At 34.0% G+C, this 12413-nt stretch overlaps 1 protein-coding gene across 7 annotated transcripts in view; it reads right to left on the bottom strand.

The window, feature by feature from the left end:
* The window catches only part of ESCO1 (establishment of sister chromatid cohesion N-acetyltransferase 1), a 67065-nt gene that overhangs the window by 26038 nt on the left and 28614 nt on the right, over positions 1–12413 (bottom strand). For all 7 annotated transcript variants that reach the window (XR_452506.3, XM_057527286.1, XM_007197633.3 and 4 more), the window contains 4 exons: positions 10077–10194; positions 8409–8469; positions 7384–7498; positions 4144–4275 (listed from right to left, as the gene is read on the bottom strand). Coding sequence is in view for 6 of the 7 variants with exons in the window: in XM_057527286.1 (XP_057383269.1) it covers positions 4144–4275; positions 7384–7498; positions 8409–8469; positions 10077–10194 (426 nt within the window). In the remaining variant the exon portion in view is untranslated. The remainder of the gene's footprint in view (positions 1–4143; positions 4276–7383; positions 7499–8408; positions 8470–10076; positions 10195–12413) is intronic.

Here is a 12413-nt window from a genome sequence, read left to right as displayed (position 1 = left end):
ACCCAACGCAGCCAAAAATAAATAAATAAATAAATAAATAAATTTATTTTTAAAAATGTAAAATTTTGTTGCATGTAACATTCATTCTAAAGGTATTCTTTCTCCAATATATGGCCTTCACATCCCAAAGGAAAATTACTTTCTGACTGCTCCCATTCTACATTTATACACCACAATATTTTATGTCTTTAAGATATAATAAGTTAGAAAAACTAAAAATGTGGGTCAGGCAAGAGAGAAAAAAAACGTGGATGCTTGAAATAAGACATTTGGTAATTTTTATGTAACAAATTCCTACCTGTTTCTAAAGAAACTACTTCTTAACTTTCAACTTTCAACCTTTAAGCAGGGAAACTCAATGAAACTCAGACTAAACTCTGAGTCGGCTCTCTGAATTCCTCCTACAAATATACCTGGGCTCCCTATTCCCTAACAATGCTGGAGTACAGTCCTAAGAGCCAAGGCTACTTTGCTTCGGATTCCTTTCCCAATCCCAAGACTTAAAAATCCTTATTCCTGCTCCACACCCAGCTTCCTCTTTGTCCTAATTATCTTCAAAAGGAATATAGAAAAAGTATGTAGAAGTAAATTCACATGTATTCAAGTTTCACATAAAAGAAATTAAAGGTTACTGGATCATGGCTTCCCTGACTCAGCTTTCTGTAGCAGCACTGTCTAATTGAACTCACTGTGACAATACAAATATTCTACATCTACACTAACACGTAGCCTCTAGCAACATGTGACTACTGAGCACTGGTTACTGTAACTGAGGAACAGCAGTTTTCATTTCTGTGGTTTAGTGCTACCATACTGGATAGTGCAGCTGTACATCTAATCAGGGATCTGTCAAATCCTTCTTCAAAGTTTTTCTTGTCATCAAGACATGAAAACAAACCCCTCTTCTGACCACTGCTCTACCAAAGTAATTATCACTTCTAAATTACAAAGCTAATTTATAATTTAATTTAAATAGTTAATATTGATTTATTGCTTTAATAGTTACTTAAATCTTCTATTGTTAACTTTTCATTTCTTTCAGGCTTTGTTCCTAAATTTGAAGGCAAGGGTATATCAAATACCCTGAGAGTAAGGTCCTCCACAAAGCATTCAGTCAAATGTTAATCAATTCAAAGGAGATAAGGGAAAGACAGAGGTAAGAAAGATTAAGTTAGGAGATTTTCTGCAAGAACCCACACATTATTCCTCTTCTGCATTACTAAAAGCTCAAAATACAGATGAGTTCTGGATAGGTTCCTTGCCTAGCAACATGGCTCAATGTTCTTGGGGGAGTTTTTCCTGCTTTCTCTTTACACCTTTAGGAAAACAGTATCTTAGTTCATGAAGGTAAACTGAAATGAACCTAGGTCTAAACCAGAATCCAGGCTCCCCCTGAAGGCTTAAGGGGCTCCTTCCTAAATAGTTTCTAGTAAGTCAGATAAAATACATTTCCTCAAATGGTGTCAATGAGGCAGATGGAGTACCATGATGGAACAGAGAAAGAGAGCACCATCACTCTCTCCCCTACCCCAAACCAAAGAGGATAAGGAAAAGAAAAAGAAAATACTCTAGTCAACCAAAAGTAGCCTCTGTGGCATCAATTTCTATTGATACTATGGCTATATAATTTATATGTTATTTTAATCTTTTGAAAAGAAGACTTCAGCCATTTTTACCTGTCAGAGATTATTACCATGTCTAAGGGAAACTTTTTACCCTAAGGAAAAACTACTTTTTTTTTTTTTTTTTAAAGAATATTTTGATGACTCCAATTTTTTTTTTTTTATAGCTACTTTATTTATTTATTTATTTATTTTTTTGACTGTGTTGGGTCTTCGGTTCGTGCGAGGGCTTTCTCTAGTTGCGGCAAGTGGGGGCCACTCTTCATCGCGGTGCGCGGGCCTTTCACTATCGCGGCCCCTCCCGTTGCGCGGCACAGGCTCCAGACGCGCAGGCTCAGTAGCTGTGGCTCACGGGCCTAGTTGCTCCGCGGCATGTGGGATCTTCCCAGACCAGGGCTCGAACCCGTGTCCCCTGCATTAGCAGGCAGATTCTCAACCACTGCGCCACCAGGGAAGCCCCCAAAACTACTTATTTTTTAAAGAATGTTTGATTAAAATATAAAAAGTATAACTCATTCTAATTTATTCTAAGTGGAAGAAAACTTGATTTCCAATCACTGAACACCGCCCATTTGAAATAAATAAAAGCCAGAGCACGAAATGACTTCTTTTCTATGTGCTTCTCTCCAAGAATCAGACACAACAGATGGAACTGGCATTTAAAAAACTTAGATGTTTCATCAAACACTTAAGAGTACTTAACGCAAAAGCACAATATTAGGTGCCCAATAAATGATTCATGTCACAACCCAAAATCCAGGGTTGTGATCACAGCAGAATATCTTTAACATAGGTATGTTTTTATCCTCTCTCCATACACTAGAAAAGAATGCTACAATGTTCTGGAGGAGTTTCTACCTTAAAATCTACGTATACCTACACATCTGAAAACAGCAAAAGGTAAGAACATTAACTTTGATGTTAGTGAAGGATGGCCAACTGCTAAACTCGATTCCTTCTCTTGAGCTTATTTCAAAAATAAATAAAATAACCCATAGCTCTGTCCCATCGAGGAGGGCGGGGGTGGGGTCTGGGGCAGGAATCAGTCTTCCCTAAGTTGCTCTACTGCTTTACAGTTTTGCAAGAGCCAGAATTTGTTGAGAAGGTGATGACTCCACCTTGCTCCATAAACTAATTTCCTTTGGTATTGTGGAAGAGCAGAGTACATTAATTCCTGGTTGATTTCTTTACAGATTGTGTCAGAAATTAAGAACTTCCTTTAAAATAAAGAATTAAGTCTTTTAAACCAAATCTTTTTATAATTTGAGGAAACTGGTTGCAAGAATCAAATAATGTAACTTGAGCAGAATACATTTTAACTTCTACCAGATTCACGTATGTAAAATAAACAAATATTTTTGCCAAAGAAGTATTCTATAATTTAGCTGCCTGATAGAGCTATTTTTCTTTTCAAGTTGTAAGGATATTAATACAGTCAAATTGGAAAAGTACAAATTTCAAGTGACAAATCAATATCTAGCTATAGATATTCTATGTCCACACACCTTATATTTTATTTAGTTAAGCAGTAGGAGGGTGTATGTGTGGAAAAGCAGATGAAATAAGGAATATAAAGGATCATCACAGAAGGGAACCAAAAAAAGAAAACCCCACCTATCTCGGGAAGAAGTAACTGGATAAATAAAACCATGAATATAAATCCTTCAACCAAAGGTAAGGATACAAATTTAACTGAAGCCAATAAAGATCTTTAAATAATCCAACATCTGGTGCCTATATGAAATGAATTGGTGATCTCAGTTCAGATATCCTGGAGGTCTTATTAATGTGAGTGTACAGTACTGAAGGTAACATGTATAAAATAAAAATAAATTCCATTTCAGATATGGGTAAACAGCAATTACACTAAATTACTATTTTCACAAGATATCTGAAATGGTTCAAAATTATTTAAAATTTTGCTACTTCCAAAAACAAGTATTAAATAATACCCATTATGCCTCAAATGCACATACATCAAAAAATACATACTAAAACTTATTTACTTTGTGGGATTTTTTTAAAAGTATACTACAAATTCTGAGGTTTTAACCATCAAGAATTTTTCTCTTTAATTTTATTAAGAAAAGCTCTCATGTTAGCAAAGAGAAGTTAAGGAAATCCCCAGTCTATTTGGTATAATATACAGCACTATCAATCCCTCAAATAAAAAGCGTGTCAAGCTATACTGAATATTAAACAGGCTTAACAATAGTTAATAATTATTAAAACCAAAGGAAATTTTTAAAATACTCAAGTTGAACAACATTACTTGTTAGAAGAGGTTCAATAACACTTTAAAAATATAACTTAAATTCAAAAATCCCACAACATACACCAGCCAGAATAAATTTGCTGGATTTTATGTTTGGCTCTGTTTTAAAATAAGCCTGTATATATACTACAAGGGCTTTGTATATATTACCATCTCCTAAAGACAAAAATTTTTCAATGACTTAAATTTGGCAATTCATCTCTAATTATCTGATTCTGCATTTTAGAAGTCATGAATTCCACTTACCACATATTTTACAGCACTTATAAACTGGTTGTGGAAGAGCAGATGCTGTGTTTCATCTTCTGGATTTGAAGCTGTGTAAAGCATGCCACAAACACTACAGGAAACTGCTCCAAATCTTTTTTGTCCTGCATCCTATTTATAAAAAACAAACAGAAGGTTTTTTCCCCCCCCAAAAGAATAATTCCAGAACATCAGCCTCTAAAGCTATAACATGAACATAGAGTGAGAAGTGTTTAAAATAACATTCAATGTTGATTATAAAAACTAAGATGTTAATCTTTGAAATCTGTATGTAATTTTATTAAGAACCATTTTCCATTTCAGTAATCACTCACTACACAGCATTTAATAACAACTGAAAGGAACTGAGAAGTATCTTTAACACTACAATCTTAGTTCTAGAGCCCCAAACAGCAAATACTTTATAAATACGAACTAGTATGTGTTTTGTATCTGTGAATAATTATACTGCTAAAGTTCAGAATAAATAATGTTTCAGAGACATCTTTGGTTTTGCTCTAGTTATATTACAAAGAGTATTTATGTCACCAGAAACTCTTGAGAAAAGGTAAAATTAAACATTTTCTATTTTCTGTATATCAAGTAAGTATGAAAGACTGATTATAATCACCTGTACTCCAGTAATTCATACTTGTGCTGTAGAACAGTAATTGTTTCCAAAAGGTTTTCTATTCTTGTCCTTACTTAACAAGAAAAATTACAGCAATATGATCTAACTTTAAGAATAATATATTAACTAAAAAAAGCAAAATCCCTTTATTTTCCCTGCTCTAAAACTGTATAATTTCAACTAATTACAGGAAAAAAAAAGGATCTCAGATAACTGTATGCTAGTGCATTACAGCTAGGGTCACAGAGCAAAGAGAAATCAAATGGTAAATAAAAGATTGTATATAAAACTAAAGGGAAGTTCATTCTAAAAGATTCAAACTATTGACAAAATGTTACCTGAAATTTCAGGGAGTTAAAAAAATTTTTTTTAAATTGTGGTTAAGATATAAAACATAGTATTTACCATCTTAACCATTTTTAAGTGTACAGTTCAGTAGTATTTAGTACACTCACATTGTTGTGCAACCAATCTACAGAATTATTTTTATTTTGCAAAACTGAAACTCTAGGGACTTCCCTGGCAGTCCAGAGGTTAGGGTTCTGCACTTCCACTGCAGGGGGCACAGGTTCGATCCCTGGTCAGGGAACTAAGATCCCACATGCCACAAGGAGCGGCCAAAAAAACAAAAACAAAACAAAACAAAAAACTGAAACTCTATACCCATTAAACAACAGCTCCCCAACACCGCCCCCCCCACCTCCTGGAAACCACCATTCTACTTTCTATCTCTATGAATTTGACTATTCTAGGTACCTTATATAAGTAGAATCATACAGTATTTGTCTTTTTGTGACTGACTTATTTCACTTAGATAATGTCCTCAAGGTTCAACCATATTATAACATGTCAGAATTACCTTCCTTTTTAAAGGCTAATATTCCACTGTATATATACACAACACATTTTGTTCAGCCATTCACCCACTGATGGACACTTTAGTTGCTTCCACCTTTTGGCTACTGTGAATAACGAATACAGGCATACAAATATCTCTTCAAGAAGGCAGTTTTCACAGTAATGAGTAAGCAGCTACCTTAGTTTCCTCACTTGTAAATGGAAAATAATAGTAGTACCTATCTCATACTTTTTTATAAGGCTTAACTTAGTTAAGTGGAGGAGATGGAACAATGCATTCAAAAATATTAGCTGCTATTATGATCATTAACATCATCATCATTACCATCAACTCTTGACCAGCACTATCCAATAGAAATGTGATCCACAAAGGTAATTTTAAATTTACTAGTAGCCACATTAAAGACTGCAAAAGCAAACAGGTAAAATTAATTTTAATAATATATTTTATTTAACAAAACATATCCCAAATGTTATAATTTCAACATGTATTAAATATATTAAAAAATTAGTGAGATACTTTACATGCTCTTTTGTACTAATCTTTGAAATGCAATATATATGTTTACACATAGAGCATACCTCAGTTGTGACAAGCAACACTTCAAGTGCTCAACAGTCACATGTGGCTACCATATTGGACAGTGCAGCTCTAGATTCTACTTGTCTAATCCTGTTTCACTATCATACTGATTTGACAACAGAAACATTATTAAATTCGATGAAACAACTTTTTCCCTCACTAATCTTTCTCAAAAATTTCTAGACAATTCTTACAAAGTTATTCTCCCATAATAAAGTTAGAATCAATCATCTAGTACCAAAAAATCCTATTAATTATGTTAACTGGAACTACATTAAATGTTCCTATTATTTTGGGTTCTTCATTTTTTTTTTTTTTTTTTTTTTTTTTTAATAGCTACTTTAATTATTTATTTTTACTTATTTATTTTTGGCTGTGTTGAGTCTTCGGTTCGTGTGAGGGCTTTCTCTGGTTACGGCAAGTGGGGGCCACTCTTCATCGCGGTGCGGGGACCGCTCTTCATCGCGGTGCGCGGGCCTTTCACTATCGCGGCCCCTCCCGTTGCGGGGCACAGGCTCCAGACGCGCAGGCTCAGTAGTTGTGGCTCACGGGCCCAGCTGCTCCGTGGCATGTGGGATCTTCCCAGACCAGGGCTCGAACCCGTGTCCCCTGCATTAGCAGGCAGATTCTCAACCACTGCGCCACCAGGGAAGCCCTCTTCATTTTTTTATACTGTGCTCATTCAAATTAGATTTTTAATCAATCAAAATATCTCCCTCTTTTCCACCCTGCCACCTAATTGTACTTATTTTCTAATTCAAATTAACTATTGGTTTATCTTCCTGTAAAATGTAGTATTAAAATTATAACATACACTAAAATACAGATATTTAAAATCATCTTATTTATTAAGCTCCATGTTATTTTAATATTTAAACTACTAAAAAAAGGTAGTGATCAAATGACACATTTAATAAATAACAAATGTGAAATAAAGTGTCAATCTGCTGTAAATAAAACTAGAAGTATGGAAATTTGAATTTTTATTATTTGTTACAGGATGGAATCACTGGGGGGGGGTGGCTGTCATAATACCAAGAATATTTCCATAATTAAGACTTACGGTGACAAAAAAGCTCTTTAGGAAAAAAATGAATTTATTCCTTGACAATGTGCATAAATAAGATGTTTATAACATTTCACCAAAAAGGTCAAGTTGTATACTTACTATGATCAACTGTTTTTCATCAGCTTTCTCTGCTTCTTTTAGTTTCAATTCTTTTGGAATTGTTATCTCCAAATGGGAATTACACTTAGGCCAAGAATAATTTGGTGGTATCTCCCTTTAAAAAAACAACCAACCAAACAAAAACTATTAAGTGTTATAGATCCATATCACTTCAAATCACTGGTAGGAAAAAAAACCCTTATTTTCTATACAACACTGACAAATATCAATTCCAAGGGGGGAAAAATAACCTTTTAAAAACCAAAACAGGGAAGGAAACCCAAAGAAACAACTAACTTGCATAAAATAAACAAAAAACTGCAGCACTAACTATAGTATAAGTTTTACATTTCATAGTTTTAGCAATTTGCGTCACTACAATTTGTCCTACATACTGTTTTCAGTAATGAGTAAAGCCAAAAAATCATACTAATTTAATTTTGAAATTAAAGACAACAAAAAGCTTTTAAGCTACTGAAAACACTTTTACATGTTGCTAATACTCATATCATGGGGGTTTTGGGGAAAAAGGAGCATTCTCAACACTGTTGCTGGGAGTATAAGACACAACCACTTTGCAGGGAAATTTGGCAATGCAGGTTAAGTCCTATAGCTATGAATTCATCCTAGATATAGTCACATAAGTGGACAAAGATATATGTGTTTATTGCAGGACTTTTTTTTTCTGATAGGAATAAACTAGAAACAACCAAAGTTTCTATAAAGTAGAGAATTGTTAAACAATGGAATATTCACACAATGAAATCTACTGCAGAATTTAAAAGAATGAGGAAGGAATGTAGAAAAGATGCCCATAACACATTGAGTAAAAAAATAAAAGCTACAAAATAGTATGTACAGACATAGAAAAAACTAAAATGAAAAGAAAACTTGTATCACCTCTATGTGAAAAACTGAGGGTTACCAGCACAACCTTTCAGGGGAAAAAACCCCCAAACTCAAAACTTACAGGTATAAAATCCTTAAGTTCTCATATTTATACTTATATTAAACTAATACCTTACCTGTTATCACTGGTCTTAGATGTTTGGTTAGTGAGTATATTGTGCTGTTTGGGAGCTGAACCTGTGATTTAATCAAAAGATGGGTTATGTACTAAGCCTTTGTACTAGCTCTCCACCTAATGGTTAAAAATTATAATAAAGACAAAACCTCAGTGCACTAAATGCTTTATTTTTAATAAACACCATTTGATAAAATTAGAGCCCCTTCCTAGAAATTACTCTTCAGAGAAGAGGCAAAAAGGCTCTACAGAGCTGCAAAGAGATCTAATGGTAGATCAAGTTTGTCTCTAGTTTCACCAATAATTATTAGCACTGAACAATAAAGGAAACTGTTTAAATGCTTGCCTAATTATACAATCTCTAAATGGAAATAAATGAAAACATGTTTAAAAAAACCTGTAGGACTTCCCTGGTGGCACAGTGGTTAAGAATCTGTCTGCCAATGCAGGGGACACGGGTTCAATCTCTGGTCCAGAAGACCCCACATGCCAGGGTGCAACTAAGCGCATGCGCCACAGTTACTAAGCCTGCGTTCTAGAGCCCGCGAGCCGCAACTACTGAAGCCCGCGAGCCTAGAGCCCGTGCTCTGCAACAAGAGAAGCCACTGCAATGAGAAGCCCGAGCACCGCAAAGAAAAGCAGCCCCCACTCACTGCAACTAGAGAAAGTCCGCGCACAGCAATGAAGACTCAATGCAGCCAAAAATAAAATATAAATAAATAAATTTATAAAAAACCAAACCAAAACAAAAAAAACCCCTGTAGTCTGAAGTTTTAATCACATTACTAATCAAATAATGCAATAATCAATTTATTTTCTAATGAATAAATGCATTTCTTGTGTTCATATTATACTTCACCTTCCCCCACTAAGAGAAAAGGTTAAATGACATGAAACAGAAGCAATTATCTGAACTCAATATTTTGCTCCAAGTGTATCTTTCCTTTACCAGAGAGAAACAACAGAAACTAGGAATTTCTTTTCTGTTTCTCCTGGTGCTTCATCTGATATAGGTGAACTAATCCCCATCCAAGAGTTCAAATAATACTTACCCAAGTTTTTTTTTTTTTTTTTGGCCACGCCACACAGCTTGCGGGATCATAGTTCCCGGACCAGGGGTTGAACCCGGATCCCGGCAATGAAAGTGCCGAGTCCTAACCATTGGACCGCCAGGGAATTCCCCCCAAAATTTTCATAAGGTTACAAAAATAAAGTTGTTTTATGGTATAAGTGGACACACTGCAGCAACTGATTAAATTCTTAATTCAAAGATAGAATTACTAAGATGGAAAACTAAGTAATTAAGGGTTAAAGAACCTGAAGTGGTAAAGCACAGTCATTTATACTTGAGAAATAAACTGCTACCACTAATTTAAGCAATTCATTAAGTAACACTTCTCCAGAAAGTAAGTCCACAAACAAAAGATTGAAAAACAAAAGAATTTTTGGTAGGGAATCAAAGAATCATCTTAAGTACCGTAAACAAGCCAACCAACAGAAGCAATTCTCCCCCTTCAAAGAATGGTGATAATCACACATCAGAAAAACATCAGCAATGGTTAAAAGAACGATTTAACAGGTTTATTTGGTAGTGGATATAGTCTACTGTTATGCTGACAAAAATATGTCTGACCACTGTGAAATCCAAACAATATTTTCAAAGTATTACCTGGAAATTTACTCTCCCCTGTATCAATTTTTGCTTGACTGAGCAGAGTTGAAACAGTAGTAGTGGTATTTTCCACTGGATTGTTTTCAAGCTTAGATTCCAAACATAGGCTGCAATTCTAAGCACATATAATTCAAAATGTTAGTATTTGCTTTTATATCAACCTTTGAGTCTTATCCCAATACTTTCAGTGAATTTTAGCACTATACTAAGAAAATTTAATACATGGAGTAATTCACACAGATATGCCTTAAAAGTCTCTTTATGATCTCCCTACAAGCTACCCTTCTCAGCATCAACTTCTATTATTCCTCTTCACACTAGATTGAAAAATTTACCTCTCCATCAGATATATTCCATATTTGCCTGGCTCTATACTTTTTCTGAGTTTCATCTACCTAAACCTCACTGTCCATTAATAGCCACTGTAACATCTCACTACTGAGCACTTAAAATGTGGTTAGTACGACTGATTTATTACAAATGTAAATCACACACCAGATTTTGAGGTGTTAGTACAAAAAAAGTAAAACACCTCAACATTTAAAATTCATGACACATTGAAATAATAGTATTTTTATAAACAAGTTAAATAAAATCTATTAATTTTACCAATTTCTTTATTTTTAATGTGGCTACCAGAAATTTTTAAACGATTTATGTGGCTCACATTATATTTCTACTGGATAGTGCTAATCTAGAACACCTTACCCCCTGTATAAACTCAAGTCATTACTTAAATATTAACCCCTCCCATGAAGTCTCCTCCAAGTTTTCCCATCTCCTTTCCCCAAATTTTCCATCTACTTCATCTCTGTCTTTCATGCCCTTATCACTTCCTATTTTGAATTAGTTATTTGTTTTTTTATTAATCTCCTATAACTCTTAAGAGCAAAGACTATTATTATTATATTTATCTTTGTATTCCCAAGAGCCCCTAAATCAGAACTCTGTCAAAGCAGATACTCAATAACTACCGAAGGAAAATACTACAAACTCTATCAACATTAGCTGTCTCAAAGAAATGGAAATGAGGAGGTGAACAATTAACTTTCTATGTGTATGTATGTGTGTGTATCTATCTGTATTGTGATTGTTACAAAGAACATGTAACATTATTTTTGAACATGACATTTTTGAAAAATGAACATTATTTTTGTCATTAAAAAGCAGAAAAATTAAAAAAAGTAAGAACAATTACATGTTACTACTTAATCTCCATTAGGAAGTTAGTAAATTACTAGTTTAAAAAACAAATCATAAAATAATTGAGCTTTAAAATTCATAAAATCCAAATAATTTAAATTCAGCCCAAAAAATTCAGAGGGCTATCAGATGCTCAGTCTTATCAACCATCATTATTTTTCAGTACTGCTGAGACTGACACCATATAATAAAAAGAGCAAAATCACAAGCAGCCACAGAAAAAGTTTTCAAATGATTTAAGGATTGTTTTTTACATTCTCCTATTTCCCCAAGTATAAATCCAGCTAGATTCTGAAGCCAGCCAATCTCAGTTCAAAGCCTGACTCCATCACTTACATGGATCTCTAAGCCTCACTTAAAACTCTAAGCTTCACTCTCCTCACCTGTAATATATGTATAATAACAGAACTCATGCTGTAGAATGTGGTGACAAATATATGAAGCTCTCCTCTGCCTAACAAAGAGGCAGTGTTCATTAAACAAAAGCTACTATGATGGCTGAACTAAAACATCTTAGCATTTATGGGAGAAGAGAAATTTCTAAGTGACTAGTACAATGTAAATTCCTTAAAGGCAGGAAACATCATCTTCTGTAGCCTTATTAGCACAGTGTCTCGGATGCAGCAGGCAATCAAATATGTCTTGAAATGATGTGGTCACCACCACATTTCCTGACCACTCTGTGATAGTAATCACATTGTTGGTATCAGTGAAAAAGTTGGAAACAACCTAAAAGTGCTTTAACAGAGGAAAACATAAATAAACTGTGGTATATTCCTTTACAACTATTAAAATACCCATGTATCAATAAATATCAAATGTGCTGATTGCACAAAATCAAGTTGCAAAAAATATGTATATATAGAATACACACAAACTATGCTAGCATTTATGTAAATGTTTAAGATACAAACAATGCTAAGTATTCTTTATAATAGATATAATACATACACAGTGAAATCAAAAATAAAAATGTAAAATATCCATACCAACTTTAGAAGCATATTTAACTCTGGGGAGAGAGGTGAATGGAAAGTAGAGGGAAGTATGGTCTTTATATCTATAATGTACTTTTCTTATTTTAAAAGACCTGAAGTCAATAAAATGTTAATTTTTGTCAAATTTGGGTGG

The sequence above is a fragment of the Balaenoptera acutorostrata genome, chromosome 13, assembly GCF_949987535.1.
Source record: "Balaenoptera acutorostrata chromosome 13, mBalAcu1.1, whole genome shotgun sequence".
Taxonomy (NCBI): Eukaryota; Metazoa; Chordata; class Mammalia; order Artiodactyla; family Balaenopteridae; genus Balaenoptera; species Balaenoptera acutorostrata.
Note: the sequence above shows the minus strand (reverse complement) of the source record. Positions and strands in the feature narration are given on the sequence as shown.